The 20,076-nt window shown below is 42.3% G+C and overlaps 1 protein-coding gene across 2 annotated transcripts in view; it reads right to left on the minus strand.

Annotated features, from left to right (window-relative positions):
* Positions 1 to 657: 657 nt before the first annotated feature.
* The window catches only part of TSC22D2 (TSC22 domain family member 2), a 38,589-nt gene continuing 19,170 nt past the window's right edge, over positions 658 to 20,076 (minus strand). For both annotated transcript variants that reach the window (XM_083177964.1, XM_083177965.1), the window contains 2 exons: positions 5,894 to 5,945; positions 658 to 3,186 (listed from right to left, as the gene is read on the minus strand). In XM_083177964.1, the coding sequence (XP_083034090.1) occupies positions 2,920 to 3,186; positions 5,894 to 5,945 (319 nt within the window). In that variant the 3' untranslated portion in view covers positions 658 to 2,919. The remainder of the gene's footprint in view (positions 3,187 to 5,893; positions 5,946 to 20,076) is intronic.

The raw sequence follows: 20,076 nt of genomic DNA on the forward strand, positions 1-20,076 counted from the left end.
TGTGGCAGCAAGCTGTGGCCGAGCGCTCGTCACTTCCCGGCCGTTCGGCAGAAGGAGCCCGACTGCTTTTGAAGTCTGGCTAATTCTGCCGAGCTCCCCTGTTCAATGCTATTGAGGAAGACAGCATTGAATAGGGCCCAGCGGCCATCTCCCCCGTCGGGAGATGGTCGCCAGTGATTGAATACCCCCCTGAAGCTCTCTCCAACCTTTGAAAAACTTGCCATTTAATTGGCAATGCTTATGAACTATTAAAACACCTTATCCTTTTATAGTCAACTGTAAGCTCTACCCTACTTTCCCTTAAAGCAGGGCTGGGCAATTGCAGCCCTCCAGATGTTGATGAACTACACATCCCAGCATGCCTTGCATCAGTTTCAGCATGGTCACATAGCAAAACTAATGCAAAGCATCCTGGGATGTGTAGTTCATCAACATCTGGAAGGCCGCAATTGCCCAGCCCTGCCTTAAAGAATAGTGTATACTTTAAAATGTTTTATTTCCTTAAAACATATCCAGTTATTTGTTAAGTTGAATATGACAATAACTAGAATAATGAATGGTCAAAGAACGAGAGAAAAAAAATAAAAAAAGACACCATGCAAGTGACTGCTTTCTCCTCAAATATGTAGTAGAGATCGGAACATTCTGAAACCACAATTTGAACAAAACTGCAATTTAATAATTTCAGAAAAGTGTGTTAAAATAGTTATCTTTACAATAATTGGACAAATGTGCTATTATACACAAAGATGCTTTTGCAAATGTATATATGAAATGTACATTCGTATCCTGTTAAATTTAAATACTCCTTATACACTGCACATTTTAATCTGCATGTTGAATTTATTAAATACATTAAAATCTGCAATGTAACAAAACTTTGTTTTCTGCATTCGGAATTTTTAACACCATTTTAAAATGAACAAAAAGATGGCTCACTTCAGTTTTTTTTTTTTTTTCTGTATTACAGCTAGTGTATATTACACTGCGGCGTCTCAACCCACACCAGCCGTTTGCTCTGTTTATTGGACGCAGTTCACAGATTACATATTACAATACGAGTGCTGGACAAAAACATGAGGTACGAAAGTGGTTCAGAGATTATAGGTCATGCAGATCATGCTTAAAACAAAGAAAGGAAATAATGTGAATGAGAGAACACTGAATAAAAATTACAGAAAATGTGCATAACAAAATAAAAAAAAAAAATACACAGCTTTGCTTCTTTGGTTACAAAGTAGGTTGAACAATTTCACAGTTTTTTTTTTATCCCACCCTAAAAAAAAAAAATAATAATAATTCACATAAATGGTCTAAAAAGCATAGGAATCATGGCATTTTTCTCAGTCAGAAAGAAGAGAAATGAACAAAGTTTTCTTCATCAAAATAGCTAATCTATCATTTATTTTAGTATCACAATTGTTACTCTCCTGTACAGGTGCATTATGTTTCCATACTTACACTCTTTACAAAATTTACATTCAAACTGGATCTTTTCTAGCTTGCAAAATAAATACCAAAAAAGGTAAAATGGTTGTTAGTGTTCGATATACATATAGGTCTGGGTACGTAGACTCGGTTATTGCAGAAACATCTACTAAATGCAACCCTGCCTCTCTTCTAAATTATGATACGATTTACATTTATTCTCTAAATAAGAAAAATAAAACAGAGTGTCTGTGACATTGTTCATACATATTAAGAAAATAGCAGCCCTGTAATAAATAAAAGACAAACATTAAATGAAACTAAGAAAGAGGCAAAATGTTACTTATATTTAAAGTGTGGTGGCTCCCACTATGCACACAATGCTTAGTTTTGTATACAAAGCACTGACATAAACATGGCTCAGTATAATCGAATGGTGACACACACACCCCCCCCTTCCCCCCCGGGAGAGCCACCACGCCTACATAAGACCCTTTGCTGAATTTCAGACATCAACTATTGATTGAGGCAGCATTTTATGTTGTAGAAAACCAATTTCGAAAGCACTTCATAGGATTAAATAAAATATTTAGGTAACTGCTGGACCAATTTAGATGGAAATGGTTGCGATTGATCACCATCAGCTGAAACATGCGAAGCCACAGCAAATGGCCCGTCCCCCTTGACAAGCACTTCAGTATAACCGATGTAATCAGAAGGTGCCATGCAGATATGCACTACAGTTCTGCATATTGGATACATGTATAATGTAATCCGGTGTTCTAGAAAGCTGTAGAATGAACCTCAATATACTTTGTTCTTCCCATGTATAATGTAGCTAATCTTTAGCATGGTGCGGAGACAGGCCCAGAGCATATGCAGAGACTCTAGCTGAATGTATACAAGCCTTAGTTCTGGACACCACATATAAATAGAACGTGTCTAAGCCTATGGTAAGAAGCAAAAACAATGAAGTTACACGTAGACCTTATCCAAACGGCCAAGGCACGGCCTGGCATGCACTTCCGCTGGTCTGAACACATTACTAAATATTTATCAGTATGGTCCTAAACCCACTTTTGTAACAATATGGGGAAGCTTCTTTTGTCATTTATACATGCAGGTTTTCTAGAACATAAACTGCTGCGTGTAGCCCTTCCAGTGTAAGAAGGGCTAGTGACCTGCACACATTCATTGCCAGTATTCAAGGAACATGCGTGTGTACATATTACATACACACATACATTTTCACAATCCAATTCTGATAAAACCTGATACATAATGTAATAAGTATCACCTCTCCCTCAGTGAGAGATCAGGGAGTACGATTGTCTAATACTGAAAAGGCCAAACACAAATAAAGCATGGCTACTTGCTCTCTTTTTCCATATTTTTTTCCCCCTGTGTTTAAATGTGGAGAGAACAGCAGTGGCACACAAGGACAGACAGCTCTCCGGTTGCTGAATGAGGCGAGGAAGCAGTTTGTACAGATTACGCAGAGGATCCATTCGGTTGCTGTGGTGGGTTTGCGTTCTGCGTAGCAGTGAGAGGAGCTGTAGTCACTGGAGGCTGTTGTTGACAGATGCTGGGACCTCCCTGGCCCGAGAGTTGAGACAACTGATCGCTGTTGGAAAGGGATTTTAACAGTGCATTCTCACGTTCAAGTGTAGAGTTTTTCTCTATTAATTCCTTTATTTGTTCCTTTAGGACTTCCACCTCTTCTCTTACTGCGTACATCAGATGGCTTTTCACCAGGTCCTAGGAAAAAAGAAGAGTAATTAAAGATTTCATCTAACTCCTCTAATGAATTTCCTAGTGTCCCATATTTGAAGCAATAATGTCCCCTTTATTTAGTGATAAAGTGGAAATTTAGAAATGGTTTTATGGTAAATCCAACTTAACGGCCCAGCACCATCTAGCTCTGGAAGATCTGTGGAAATTAAACACTAGAGTTAACTACAAATACCACTAAAGTGACTGCCTCAGGAACCACTTCCTCTGCCATGATTGGGCACACTCTCCAGTCAGTCATACAAAGTCACATGTAAAGCAAACCGATCAACAGACCCTACTCACTGAAGTACCTGCCTGTGTCATATTAGCACAACCCCTGGTTAGTTCAGTCTGAGGGGGAAGTTCACAAATAAAACTGGCAGCACATCAATCAGGAAAATCTATTTTCTTGCTTCAGTGTTATGAAGAGAGTTATACAATAATACAAGATGTAGCTTATGTAAGTAGTTTACGCACTTTGGCTTCATCATCATGTTAGACAAGCAGCAGATAGCATTGCTGGAATTACACTGTTATAGACCGGACCTCTACCTATTACAAATCAGCAATGGTTTAATTGTCAGTGCTCAAGAATACATATTTTGTAAGATAAAGTATCTTATTACTTATTTCATTGGTGATCCCCCTACAGGGGATATCAAATAGTTTTAAAAAATGGGGAGGAGTGTCCATTATCCCTGCTTGAATCGTCTTGAGGGGGCACACATCGGTCAGGCCAACAACTGGTTCTTGGATACCTAAACAATGCACCTCACACTTTCCATGAAGGTAGCCCCTTAACAGGTCTAAACTGGTGAGATATGGTGGCACCGAAAAGTCCAATTCTGTTAACGGATCAAGCTTCCAAAGAAAGATTCCCGGACAGGAAACAGAAAAAAGGACAGACGCTGAGAAGAGGGCCAGAACTCACTTTAGAAATGGGCTAACCGCGGTTTATGCCAATCGTCAAGTGTGCCCAAAAGGTTATGTCTGAAGGATTTGTATGAAAATAGGTGGGCTAAATACTGATACAACTAAATGGATTAACTCACTTGTGCATGCATATAGATAGATCCAGAAAACATGACTTGTTGGAGGTCTTAATATGTATTTCACAAAATTTCCCAATTTTAAGTACCTGGAATTATATATGAACCTATAGGCCATAATGTAATGATATACAGTATTCTACCCTTGCAATTCAATACTCCTAAAGGATGTGTACAGCATTCAAGGACTGATAATTACTTTGTACCTTATATTTCCACTTTCCTTCCTCGGGGCATAGGACATGCTGTGACTTATCTGTAACTGGACAGAATTGCTTACTTGCCAGCATAAGTATGACGGTGCTGCCATAACATGAATAATGAGAAAGCAGCACACAGAAAGCAGAAGTTCCATGACAGACCTATGACCAAACTTCCCTCTAATTGCAGTGCTCTTTGCAAAAAAAAACAAAAAAAAAAAAACGAATGGCCTTAATACGGCATCTCGACTGGTGAGACTGCATATTATTTAACTTATTTAACCAACACTCAGTAAGCAATGACTTATGGGTACACTGAAATGTGACATTCCATGCTTGGTGCATTTCTCGCTCTTCTACATACAGACTGTCAAAATGGGATGATCAATAAGGGCGAGCACCTGCAGAGCATTAATTCCATCCGTCCATAGCAGTGGCACATTGATTTTGTATCCTGATTATTAGCAGTTGGGCACAACTATAAATACTAAGTGCATCCTTTGGTAACCTGCAGGGTTTTGGCAGTTTATTGAACTGGTAAGAAATAATTCCTTAAAGAGTCAATTTAGAAATAGAAATGTAAAATGTTATGGGAACTTTCTGTCACAGTATTGAAATAGATTGTGTAGAAAGCTGCAAGACCGGTTTGCACTCCAGTAACTTGAGATTGTATACCTTTCAAATCTGTACACCCCTCACCTACACACAGCATCAAATCTGTACACCCCTCACCTACACACAGCAGTCACAACTATCGTGGAGGCCATGTTTGCATGAAAATGCAGCTTCTAGATTGACTAGACCAGCGTTTCTCAAACGGTCGGTCCTGACCCCAAAGTGGGTCCCGAACTTCTCAGTATGGGGTCATGATTCCATGTTGCGGACCATCAGGCTGAGGACTTTCTAATCTCAGTCAGTGATTCAAAGTCTGAAGTTAGACAATTCAACAGATTTTCAGACTCCTCCCATCATTTTGTGCCTCCACAATGCTGCCATGTATGTGCTGACCTTCTGCAGTAACTTGCTGGGGTCCTGTCATTTTGTCTGATGGGGTCCAGAGCAAAATAGTTTGAGGACCCCTGGACTAGACGTTACTTACAAATGACAGTGATTGAGCCTTTTGCTTGCTGCCTCAAGAGCAGTTAGGAAAAGGCTTCTTTAACTTTAAAAAGTACCCTTGGGATTTAAAGGATGGGGGGACCCACAGAATCCTGCATTTTGTGATTGGCAGAATAAAAGGTGACCACACAGACAGACAGTCTTCTCACCATAACTGGAGTTGTCAAGTAAGCAGCAGTCCGCTACAAATGGCAGTTTTTCCAATGCAACAAAAAATGGCAGGAAGTAGTCCTCCAATGCAGCCATTACCCAGATCAAACTCGCATGATAGACAAACTGAGAACCAATTGTATTATTGCAGATCTATATTAGGTCTCTACTCACCATTGCCTGTTCTATTTTGTTGTCGATGGCTACAACATTCGCACCCGATGCACTAGGAAAAAGAAAAAAATAGCAAAATTACAATTTACAAAGACATGGTTACAAAAATAAAGCAGACAGATCAAATTAATATGGTAGTCAGACAATTAGCCAAAAAAAAAAAATCTAGGATGTAGCATCTTTCACTCCTTTATACACACTCATTTGCCTAGTGGGTGCAGTGACAGCCACTCTGTATACCAGAGACAGTAGGCTACAGCTTTAACCGCACAGGAAATAGTTTTACACAAATACAAAGTCACAGATACAGCATAATAGAAAAAGCTGCAGCATCATTGCACTTTAGACTAATTAGCACATAGGTGTAGAAATGTTAAATTGATTATTAAACAATAAAGTGGATGCGTCATTTCCCAATGATTTATAGATTGCGAATAAGATGCACATTTTAAATGAAAGACACTGACCAGCAAAGGGAGGCGAGACTGAAGCCACATCTGTATGTGCCTAAACCACTTCCTATAAAGAGGCCATCTCCAACACATACTGTATATGAATGTACAACACAAACCTGCAAAACATACCTATTTGGAATAGCTATCAAGCACTATTTCCAACTCCCATAAGGGTAGGTGATCTATATTTAATGCTATATCAGAAGTACTCCCAGAGCAAGAATTAAAACTTTCTCTTTAGTGTAAACTAGCCACAACGTTGGCAGGTTGTCATACATAATATGAAGAGTTAAATCAGATTCCCATCAAACATTTTCAATTATGGTTTCATATGCTCCCCCACCCCATATAGAAACAGTAAAACCGTAAGTCCTGCCCTATGACCAAGAGGAAGAGTGCAATTTTAAATAGATCCAGCTAATGGGGTGCACATACGCTTCGATTTTGACACTTTTTCAAATAGATTTTGATGTCTGTAGTCTACACTGAGCACATATTAGCCTTTTTAGGTGGAGGCTATGAGCAGCAAGTGCAATTTCTGGCCATGATTATTCAAGACTACACGCTCTTAACCATCTGTATTATGCTAAAAATAAAATTCTCTATAATACAATACCACATCCAACCTAATGCACGGTTGGCAATCAGTACTTGGTTGTATGAGTTCTAGTAAAACACAGAAAGAAGTGTAAATGGTGTGGGTCTACAACCGTTGAATTGCACTCGCCCATTATCCCATCCTTTTAGACAGATCTAGAAACAAAAATTGATAAAACCATAAGAAACTAATACTTTGTGCTGAAATATCAGCTTTAAAGTGGTAGCGGTAAAACCGTTTGCGCACAATAAGTATATCATTAGTTTCAATGGAGCAAACAGACATGCACAGGCTTCAAAATGTTCTAACCAGTCATTGAAGCATATTCAATATTCTGAAATGGAAGTACTGCATATGCGCTCTTGCACTTATTAAAAAGGCACACAGGTAAATAAGACTGGAGTTCTGTTAGTGCCTGATAAAGTGCTATAGTGCACTAGGAGTGATGTTACTCAGCCATCTACTGGGAGCACTGGAACCTGAGTTTATGCTGACTAGTGCACACATTGGACTGCAGATATTCTTTAGCAACTCAAGAACCCAAGTACCCTTTGGTATTAAAAAGAGAAATAGAATAAAAACACTATATTCTGAACATTGTTAGTACAGAGAGGGATAGGGGAGAGAATACATAAACGTATATTTTCATCTCTCGTGCCTATCTGGGTAATAAAAGCCAATGAGGTAAGGCTAAGTATTAATGTAACAAGCTCAGTGTTTCAGCACCCAAGTGTTTCCTTCCTCACCACCACAGCTACAGCGCAGTTTCATTATTACAGTCAGCATGTATTTCTGTATCACTGTTTGTAAGATTATTGGGGCGAGCAAAATATGGTTAGCCAAAAAATAAAACTTCAAAGTTTGCAGAAGAGAATAAAAATGATGCCTTTGTCATAAGATGCATGCACATTCAACCCGTGTATCCCCCAAGGGACACGTTTCAAGCCATAGAAATAGAGCTGTTCACACTGCCAAAGACAGCTCTGAAACGGGTAGGACACTGCTTTTTAACTAATATTTGTTAAACGGTTATAGCACCCTGGAGCTTTCACACTGCAGCTCTACCCGTTTTAAAAGGCTTAAAAAAAAAAAAAAACCCCAGCAATTTACCGTTTAGAGCTGAAGTGTGAAAGGGGTAGACCAGTGAGCCTATCCCAACTGGTGGGTATTGTAGGGTTTGAAAGTAATACACTAGCTTGAAACAAAATACATGTTATGGTTGCCACAACACATTGGGCGGTATTCAATGTGAATACCTGCGAGGTGCAGCGAATCCTTTTTAGGATTCGCTGCACATTCGCCACGTTCAGGAGCCAGCGGGCTCCGGTATTCAACGTGTCAGGGGCTCGCTGCCCCTGACAGGCGAATATGAGCTCCTGCGGCGAATGCCGCAGGGAGCCTGAGGAGGGTGCCAGGCAGAGAGATGGAAGTCTCTCTGCCTGCCCCTGAACGTTTGTGGGGGGCAGGTGGGCTCCCCGGGTGCCAGGCAGCACAGGCTGCCCCCTGGGGGTGCCAGCAGGGGAGCGTATATTCACTACACACGATCGTAACGATCGTGTGCAGTGAATATATGAATATGTAATGAGCGGCTCGGCTCCGGCGCCCCCTGCTGGCTGCTGTGTAAAAAAAATAAAAAAAAAATAAATATATATTTTTTTTAAATTAAAAATATATATTCATGTGCTTACAACAGCACATGAATAAAAGTAGCATGCCCCTCAGAATAAAATTCCTGATTTTTTTACACCAAATGTAAAAAACAAAAACACTTTATTTTAAAAGTTCACATTCCACTTCTCCATAAAAAGATAGCGATTCCTACTCGGTGAATCATGGCGAAAAAAACCTTCAAATGTATTCGCCATGTGGTCATTGAATAGGGTGATTCACCGTTTTTGTCAAAAATTCTCCAAACAGCACAAATTCGCCATAAAAACATGGCGAATCAGGCTCATTGAATACCGCCCAATGTGTCAATGTTCATACATTGCAACTAAGTTACTAAATGGAGGAATGTGGTCACTTAAGAACTAACCAGTTATCATGCACACAGTCAATTAATAGACTGCACTGCATGTTAAGCCACTGATCTCAGATTCTACAAGTTCAAAAAAATGGTCTTTGTAACTGGGACTGGACGTCACAATGGCACTGTGGGAAAATAAGACTCACCAGTAAGTTCTCACACATAAAACAGGAGAGCCCATGTAAGTGTGTCTCCATGCCATTTCCTCTTGCATGTAGAGTTGTACTCCAGAGAAACCCAGAGGAATGCAAGTCTGCCAGCCTTCCCTTCCTCATGTACTAAGATGTAAGAGATGTTGCCCACGACTCATGCGTCAAGCCAGCTGATAAATGATCCATAAACAAGGGGTGGCAACAATCAGGGTTGTGAACCTTTCAGAAGACTGTTAAGTCTTCAGTTGTTCTAAAGAATCCATTCATCCTAATTAGATTACACTAAACTAATCAAGACTAAATTTAAGAGACGTTTTGCTAAATCAGATACAAACATTTCGGATAATTTGCGCTGCACATGTTCAGGCTCATGAAAGATGTCATAAACTTATGCCCTCTACACAAACCAGTTCCCAAGGTTTTTTTAATCATGGTGGCCTAGAGCAGGGATGGGGAACCTTTGGCCCTCCAACTGTTGCTGAACTAACATCCCAGCATGCACTGCTACAGTTTTGCTATTTGGCCAAGCTAAAACTGTAGCAAAGCATTCTGAGATGTGTAGTTCAACAGCTGGAGGGCCGAAGGTTCCCCATCCCTGGCCTAGAGTATTAGAATTTCTCAGTACCCCTTGGCCAAAAGTTTCATGTTGAGAATGTATTTGCAGAACTCCGATCCTGAGCTTGGGTACCAATGCAATTTCAGGATTTAAGTATAATAGTATTTATATTATTCAGGTGAGGCAAGGCAGCACAATACAGCAGCAGAATCATTTTCATCAACTCCGCAACAAATGGCAAAATGATTCCACAATGATTAACCATTGGCCAAAATGCCATCGATATGAACAAAAAGGAAATGTAACTAGGATAGCAGTGATGCCTTACATGTCCCTTTGTGCAAATCTGCTAGGGGGTGTAGGTCATTTCCTAGACAAATACACAGAGTAAAGATTCAGTCTTAAAACACACATTCAAGCGTTTGCGTTACAATTAATGTTGAATATTTAATTTCGGCAGTTAAGCTGCTATGGCATACAAAGCATTGACCCCCATTTTATATTTTAAAGCCAACTGTCCTGTAGTACCATATACAGGTCTATGGTGAAAAAAGGAATGCATCTTTTGCCATATTAGGCGATGTCATTTGCGAATTATAAAATGAAGGTTACATTTTTAAAATACACAATTTACTAGTTTTACCGGTTTTGATACCAACAGCTGGAAGAAATGATATGCTGCTCTCAGCAGAAGAGTTCAGCGGTGTGTCAGCTCTTCCAACTGCACCCTGCTAAGCGGCATGTCAGAGCAGCAGGAGGGACTACATTTTCCCATGTGGACATTGCAGAGAGTCCCAGGACACAATGCTGGGGCTGCAGCCTGGCATTTCCAGGTAAATGATGTCACAGATATTGTTAGTGCGTATGTATCAGACATGCAGAAGGGGTGTGTGTGAAGAATGTGCCCTGCGAGCCACCCCATGAGTTCTGGGGTGAGCTTAGAGGTAGAGGTGAAGCCTTATGGGCAGTCCTATTTGCTGCTTGGCATTGCGATGCCCAGGTTAACCAGAAGATCACACATTTTCTCGGAGGATCAGCAGCTCCCCCCACCAGCTAGCCAGCAACATTGATTGCAGTGTTAATCCCAACAGCAAACCCAGCTTTTATGTATTCACTGTAACTGCACCAAGTGCCCCCCCCCCCCCTAACAAGTCACATGTGACACCTTGCTTCTCCTCATGCCACCTGTTGTACACCACAGCTGCCTTAACCCTTTCAGTGCCAACATCTGAGATGTTCAAAATATCCGCTAAAAATGCCAGCGGCGCTCACATTTGTTATATACATCCAGATAAGAAAAAAAGTGTAAGATTTCCCATATAAAAGATAAACATTAAGGTCATTGATGAATAAAAAGGTTTTATTACACCTATTTTGACAAATTCACTTGACACAAAGGGTTAATAGCTGCTGCTGCTTGTCTTATACACTGCCAGGCTGTTGGGGCTGCATTTCACTACACAGTCCCCCGTCACATGTAGAGCCTGGTCCCAGAGCTTTAGGATAGGTTTCAAAGGACAGCGCCTCCTCCACTCATAGTCCGTTATTCCCTCCATTTACCAGACAGATATGCAGCCTACCCTATTAACATTTCAGACAAAATAAAAAAAGGTTATAAAATTTTATCCAACATTTTCCTAAATAAGATTGGCCAAAATCACCAAGGATTTTATCTACAGCACATACCAATGAAGCACACTTGTCCTCAGCATTGCAGAAGTTGAAAGAGCTGTAGAAACCATATAAAATCTTACAGGCATTGGAATCAATGCTAAACTCTGCCAATCTGAGCAAAGGGATTGACTTTGTAATTGAACTGTGCAAAGCCAATGAATTGGAGGTTAAGACCTTAAAAGCAACTTCTCCAGCCTGTACCTAAAGCAATCTTCGTTGAGTTCAAATCTCCCTTTTTAAAGCATGCCCCTTGTGCTCAAGACAATGCTTTGTGCTAAAGAAATTGTCAAATGACTGCGGCTTTTTAATGTGCACAGCTTCAATTCACCCAGGACGAGTGCTACACTGCATCTTTTTCCATCTTCATGACACAGACCTGTTTATGGGGACAGAAGAGGGTAGCCTGCTTCACTGTGGCACTGCCGTGCGGCATACACCTCGCTTTAACACTACCTTTGAGGAGGGAAAAAAAAAAAAAAACAACAACTGTTTGAAAGCAAGAGTATATATGTGCAAGTGCTACATTTGAAAAACTATGGATATAGAAATGTGACCAGAAAGCTCAGCACATGGGTTATCAGTCCGAGGACACAAACATGACCGATAACAGCTGAGCAGACTCCTATAATGCAAGAGGTGGGAACCCACAGATAAAGAAGCACTCCCTAAAAATGTATACCTTAATCAGATTCAGAAGAAATCTTTACAAATGTGTCATAGGATAAGAACAATTGTATGAATCATTATTTCTCCACTGACCTAAAAAGACTATGTAAACCCCAAAGCTGTCATTGTGTATTTGTGTTGACTCATACTTTATCCCTAAGTCTACTTTTGTTTGTGAAAAAATAAAAGCAGTATAGTCAGAGGAAGGAAATTTATATAACATAGCTTCCATACTTTTATAGAATTATGTACACAGGGAAAATAGTAGGAGACTGAAGAATGTGCAGTACCAAAGATTCTAAGTTCCAAATGGATAGATCCATAAACATCCAGGCAAGAAGAGATGTAAAGGATGAACTACAAATGCTCTGTTTCTTGTGACAAGTCTCCTCAACAGGGTTGGCTGGTTTAAACCAAATTTTTATTTTTTATTTTAAACTGTATATATATATATATATATGCTATGGCTACAGGTACAACACATTCAATCAGTGTCAAAGATATTCTGAACACTAGGCCGGCTCAGGGTGAGCGACGGTAGGAGGCGCCCGGGAGGCGAGACCCAGTGAGCAACAGAGTAGGGTAGGGTGCGGGAGGAGGGCGGCGCTGGACGAGTTGCTGCTGCTGCTCACCAGACACCGTCCTCTTTGCCTCAATCTGACGTTTTTTTGTAAATTGGATCGAGATTGCCAGAAACTGCAATCTCCATCCAACTTCAGATATCAAAGAAATGTAAATAAAAATTGTATTTAAATAATTGTGACAGGGAAAGGCAATATACTTTGAATTAAGAGTTTATAAAAATAATTGTGACAGGGAAAGGCAATATACTTTGAATTCAGAGTTTATAAATTCACTATATAACGCTGTACAATTTGATGGTTATAGATTCAATGTGGAACTTTTCCGATAAAATGAACTGGGATACTTGAAGGGACCATTAGAGGAATTATATAATCTCATTGTGTTAATCTTGTCCCCCCATGTGAAGTATGTTGGCGACAGGAGTCACCTTCCTTTTTTTAAAGGTGTACTAAATAAGTAATATTTTTAACTCACGTAATTATTCAAAACATAATAGAACAGACGTAGTCAGTCTTTTGTGCAAGATCTCTTCTACGAGCATACTGAGCAGTCAGACTTCTTTTTTCTATTGGTTTCTAGAGCATTGCAGTTGCTATTTTGTGGTTATATCACTTATCACCAATATGGGGGAGATTTATTATTTTCCCCATCATATGTAATTCCCATTTAGGGAACACTGAAATTCCTCATCAGGGGAGTAACTAGAAGTTTGTGGGTCCCATAGCAAAATCTTGAAAGGGCCAGGGTATAGACTGAAAAAGACAAGAGCACAATATGGGGCATAGAAAAAGTATCATATGGAGGGACAGATGGATAGAGGGACAGGGGGAGGATATAGACCACATGTCTTCAACCTGTGGCCCTCCAGATGTTGTAGAACTACATGTTCCAGCATGCCCTGACAGTTTTGGCATGCTCTCATAGGAAAAAATGTGGCAATGCATGTTGGAACATGTAGTTTCACAACATCTGGAGGGCCGCAGGTTGAAGACCCATGATATAGACCATGGGTCCTCAAACTGCAGCCCTCCAGATGTTGTGAAACTACAAATTCCAGCATGCCTTGCCACAGTTTTAACACTCCCTTATAGCAAAACTGTGGCAAGGCATGCTGGGATTTGTAGTTTCCCAACATCTGGAGGGCCGCAGTTTGAGGACCCATGATATAGACAGAAAGCACAATGTGTGGCATAGATAGACGTAAGGGGGATCTAGTGGTCAGTGGAACTCAGGTTATGCAGCTTTTTATTTGTGCAGGCAATACCACTGCACCCAATTGAATGATTATTTTTCATTATTATTTTAAAATTAGCGCTAAATTCAGATCAGGGTCCAGCAGATCAATTACAGTCCAGGAGGCAGAGCCGTACTTAATGTAGAAGCAGCTTCCGGCTCCGCTGCCGCCCGCAGACCTTCGGCGCACCACAGCTCCTCAGTGCCTGCTGCAGAATGGCAGCGCCTACCACCAGAGCCTCCATGTAGGGAAATCTTTTACAGGCAGGTAAAAATTTAAAGTGTAAGAGGAATTTAGGAAGGCCACTCTCCTTACACTCCACTTCTCAATAGGGAGCCATCCCAGCAAGCTCCTGCTGGAAGCGAGGTAACCCTGATTAAAATTAAAACAAAACCTACAGTTTCCTACTAGAATGGAGACAGGAGAAAGACACACGGGAGAGGGAGGAGGAGACTATTATACGCAAGGTGGGTGGTCTCTGAGTCCTGTCCAAACTAGGAGGAGAAAGGGAATATCCCAGTGTCATGGCTGCCATGGAGATCGTGGAGAGCTGTCCTCCATGTGGGTGTAGACCGGCGCACATGGAGGACAGCTCCGCAGAGCAACGTGGTTTGACCAAGGTGTAAGTGGTTTCTGTTTTGCTGTTACAACAACTGCAATAGGTCCTAAATTTAAGTTTACCAGCTACATTTTTAACTAAAATTAGCAGAGAAAAAAAAACCACACACACCAAACACACACAGGGGTCAAGTCTATTCTCTGCCCAGTGAATAGTGCTGGGAGAGAGTTCCCATTTTATCACTTTCGAAGCGTAGAGAATCTGGGCCAATATGCTTTGCTAATTTAATTATTAAGTTATTTATATAGCGCACACATATTCCGCAGCGCTTTACAGAGAATATTTGAACATGCACATCAGTCCCGGCCCCAGTGGAGCTTACAATCTATTCCCTACCACATATACACGTGCACACAGACATTCTAGGGTTTATTTTGATGGGAGCCAATTAACCTACCGGCATTTTTTTGGAATGTGGGAGGAAACTTCACATAAGCATGGTGAGAATATACAAACTCCACACAGTTAGCGCAATGGTGGGAATCTAACCCATTCAGTGCTGTGAGGCAGTAATGCTATCCTGACCAAAATGTCAAGTGTAAGACACGTTGCTGCAAGTGACAGTTGCATGTGTTTAGGTCAATTGCTGTCATTACACAGTAAACAAGTTGGCCCTAACACTGAGGCGTGTTTCATTCCACTGGTACTTGCTCATTCATAACAAGTTACGCAATTATCAGCAGGCACACAGCATGTTACATATCTACAGGTTATATTGCTGGAGATATGCAGCACCAGCAGGTTATCAAAATCTGCATAAAAGTCCATACACACTGAGCGATTTTCCCGGAGGCGGACGAGTTTCTATAGCAGGACACTATGGAAAGCCATCCACCCCATTTTACTAATCTGTCGTTAATACCAGTAGATGAGCAGCCGAGCCAGCGATGATGCGGGAGCATGTATCAACGCTCATCACTGGCCTGTACATACTGGGTGGCTTTGGAGCTGAAAGCAACACAAAACGAGTAAACTGACTGCTTTCAGCTCAAAGTCACCCAGTGTATGGGCCTTTTGCGGGCTACCTCTTTTTACCCAATAATCTTTAGACTACATAAATTATTAAGTTAACCATTTGAAAGAGGACTCTATATCCGCGCGCGCACAGGTTGATAGACTGAAAAATGCACTGTTACCCCGGCTCCCAAAGGTTGGGTCCCCACCCATCGTAGCATAGGGCAATGATTCCTCCGGCTCAGAGGAGGGTGGACCCCCGGATGCTTTTGTCACTGTATCGGGGGGTGGTCAGGCAGTGCGCGCACCTTGGGCACATTATTAATGTAAGCAACGCACCAATGTCAGTGTCAGGCTCGGCCACCGCCGTCATTGTTGGGGGCATGCAAGCACCTACGGAGGTGCTCGATTTCCTTCCCCCAAGCTCTCCCTTGCTCGCAGCTGAAGATACCTGCCTGCACACACTTTATTGCCACAAACACTGTGCAATTTGAAAGACGCAATGCGATTGAAACTAAAAAGTTCACAATCACATGTGATAACCACAGTGTGTGGGCACCTTAAGCTGGGAGAGGTGCACAGACCTCAAGTGACAACTTCTGTTAGAAGCATCATATAGAAGGCCGTTAGTGGGTCAGGAAAGTATTACACGGTACTTGTTTCCTAGCACGGCCACAAAGATCTTGATCGTGGGCATCGTGAGTAAAAATCGCATGCACTAAAAAATCGGGTGCGATGGTACCGACGCGATGCCCGCGATTTCCCCATAGGGAACAATGTTAAATACCTCAATTTACCCGCGATGCCCCCGATTTCCCATAGGAATCAATGTTAAATGGCTCAATTTACCCAAATAATCATAGGGAACAATGGGAAATGGGCCAGAAAACCCAAAAACCACTGAACACTGAAATGTCCCCCCAAAAGTAGTTGACGACACCCCGCGATCAACGCAAACCCGAAGCGTGGCGAGCGCAGCGAGCCCGCGAGGGGCGGCGGTACGCGTCCTCCGACCTTTTCATACCCCCACTATCCACGTCGGCGTGGAGTTGAGAATAGAGTGGCGAGCGCAGCGAGCCACCGAGCCCGAAGCGTGGCGAGCGCTGCGAGCCCCGCGAGGGGACACCGATACCTGTGAAGCCCGCGAAGGGACGCGTTTACCTGTGAAGGTATCCGCGTGCGCTCGCCACACTATTCTATTCTCAACTCCACGCCGACGTGGATAGTGGTGGTATGAAAAGGTCAGGACGCGTACCGCCGCCGCTCGCCACGCTTCGGGTTCGCGTTGATCGTGGGGTGACGTAAACTACTTTTGGGGGGACATTTCACTGTTCTGGGGCTTTCTGGCCCATTTACCATTGTTCCCTATGATGATTTTGTGAAATTGAGGCATTTAACATTGTTCCCTATGGGAAATCGGGGGCATCGCGGGTACATTGAGCCATTTAACATTGTTTCCTATGGGGAAATCGGGGGCATCGCGTCTGGACCATTTAAGCCTTTTTAGCCGCATACGACGCGACCGACGCGATTTTGACTTTTTTCAATGTATTTCAATGGGATTGTGGCCGTGCTAGGAAACAAGTACCTATTACACATTTAAAGTGTGCCAAAAGGCTGATGTGGTTTGTTTTTTAACTTTAATATATAAATAAAGGTACTTGTTTCCTAGCACGGCCACAAATCTTATGGATCGTGTACCTTTAGTTAAGGTACACGATCCATAAGATGGACCCGATTTCCTTTGAAATCAGGTCCATTTGGCCGGCTAGGACAAAATATCGGGGGCATCGCGTCGGTCGGGACCGTTAACAATGGTCCCGACCGACGCGATGCCCGCGATTTCCCCATAGGCTTCAATGTTAAAAAATATTTTAACATTGAAATCGTGTCGGGAAAGGTAAAATATTGGGGGCATCGCGTCGGTCGGGACCATTAACATAGGTCCCGACGCGATGCCCCCGATTTTTACATAGGCTTCAATGTTAAAAGATTTTTTAACATTGAAATCCTGAAAAAATGTGAAAAATGTAAAATGGGCCAATATGACCCATTTCACATTTTAGATGTCCCCGTCGTCACCCCACGATAGACGCCAACCCGAAGCGTGGCGAGCGCAGCGAGCCCGCGAGGGGCGGCGGTGCGCGTCCTCCGACCTTTTCATTCCCCTACTATCCACGTCGGCGTGGAGTTGAGAATAGAATAGTGTGGCGAGCGCAGCGAGCCCGAAGCGTGGCGAGCGCAGCGAGGGGACGCGGATACCTTCACAGTTATACGCGTCCCCTCGCGGGCTTCACAGGTGTCCGTGGCGACGCGGACACCTGTGAAGGTATCCGCGTCCGCTCGCCACGCTTCGGGCTCGGTGGCTCGCTGCGCTCGCCACACTATTCTATTCTCAACTCCACGCCGACGTGGATAGTAGGGGAATGAAAAGGTCGGAGGACGCGCACCGCTGCGCTCGCCACGCTTCGGGTTGGCGTCTATCGTGGGGTGGGGTGTACGCCGTGACATTTGGGGGGGTTGGGAATATTTTACATTGAATCCAATGTAAAATCGTGTCCCAGGGACCCGATTTACATTTAATTCAAAAAAAAAAAAAAAAAATCGGGTCCAAAATCGGTCGGTCGCGACGATCGCATCGCATGCGACCAAATCGCATGCGATACGATCGACCCGATTTTTCCGACACGACCACCCCGATGTAAATCGGTGTGGCCGTGCTAGGAAACAAGTACCTAAATAAATTTTAAATTACTAAGAAATTTAACTGGGGGAAAAAAAAAATAAACCACTTTCAATGTATTTGAGGGGACTTTCGAAAAAGAAAAAACCCAAAAGCAATTATTTTGGAGAAATACTTGAATGAAACAGTGTATTGAACTACAAGGTGAATTTGGGGTATTTTTTTTTTTTATCCGCAGAAAGGACGTTTATTTTATTTACAGTTTCTATACAGCGCAGCAGATTCTGTTGTGCTTTTTAAACTGATGACAACACTGAAAGATCAAACTGAGTAAGACAGAGGTTGGAGGGCCTGTAATTAATGGTCCACTCAGGATAATGGAACTAAAAAAAAAAATGCTAATTTATTCATTAGGGGTGGGGGTATGCACAATATTACACTACTGCAAGAATTTAAATAGGTTTCCTGGTTGTGAATGTGGTTACTGCAGGTCTAGAGCAACATGAGACCCATGCTGGACATTTCATATAAAAAAAAACTTTCCCTTTTTTAGTTAAACCACTAGAGTTGCCATGCTATTTTAGTCCAGCAGATGGTGCTATTACACAACGTTAAGCTGGCCATAAATCAGGACAATTTCCCTTTAACTCCCTGGCAGCTACCCAGACCTGATAGATCTTATGCGTGTAATTTCACATAAGATCGAACTTAAGATCTGCAACTGCTAGCATACTAATCATTAGTAGCATCTTCAGATCACGTTTGCAGCACATATCATACAATCCATCTCGAGACCTTCAGGCCCGCGAATCTGATTGTAATCTTACCGAAACAACTCATGATGTGCACAAAAACATGCACAATACATTGCACAAGCTGTCCCAATCGTAAACGTGGGCCTGAAATCGTTCTAATGTATTGCAGGCAGGGCTGGATTTCTCACTAGGCCCATGAAGGATGGGCTTAATATGTTGTGCCTGGGGGGGAGGTTGGTGGTGTTATGTTGTGCCTAGGGGGGGCCAGATCCCTAAATCCGGCCCTTGCCTACCCTTGGTGGGGGAGTTGTGTGTCCGTGGGTCAAATGACCCACAGTGCAATGCCTGAAATACAAACATTGCACAGCGGGGGCGTGGCTAAAATTACAAGAATGTCATCCCTACCATGGCCCCGCCACCCTGATCTGGCAGCCAGAAAGTAGGCAAGTATTATGTATGGCCAGCTTTAAATCTACATATGGATAGAACATACAAACACAAACTTGAACATGGAATTCAATCATAGAAGTTACAAAAGTTTTTTTTTTTTTTAACATTCAAAACAAAAAAAGCATAAATATTGTAATCAGGGTCATGTAAGAGACTGACACGCTGATGTGCATCATAAAGCTCTGAGCAGCACAACTGAGGATTGCAGCTTACACAGTATACATTGTGCAATCCTAGCACTTGCTGTATATAGTTCTATTCACAACATCCTCTTGTATATTTTAATTTTACAGCAATTGCTGTACCACAATAGAATATATAGCCACAGCTTCCCCATTTAGCTCTTAGGGGCCCATTTATGATTTAATAAATAAGTCTAAATACCTGAAAGCACAAGTTTCCGGGGGTTATCCGCAAATATGTAGGTAGGTATGTATGAGACTACAGCAGGTATCTGCGGTCCCCGCTGAGATCTCTCCTACACCGCTCTATCCTCCATATGTTTCTATCGCTTCGGGTACCCGGGCTACCACCATTCTGAGATGGCAGCAGCCCATTGTAGCCTATAGGCTACAGACTGCACTGCCGCCTGGTCAGTACCATCAGCGCTAACGGCGCATGCTGCCCATTACCCACCCGAGAGCACCGCAGGGACCAGCTCCTTTCGAAGCAATGTCCCTACACAGGTGGGAAAGGATACATCCCCTTAATAGGATAACATATCACAATGCGTTTCTAGGTGGTAATATTCCATCCAGATTGCATTATATATGCGG

The sequence above is a fragment of the Crinia signifera genome, chromosome 3 (assembly GCF_055691185.1).
Source record: "Crinia signifera chromosome 3, ASM5569118v1, whole genome shotgun sequence".
In the NCBI taxonomy this organism is placed as follows: domain Eukaryota; kingdom Metazoa; phylum Chordata; class Amphibia; order Anura; family Myobatrachidae; genus Crinia; species Crinia signifera.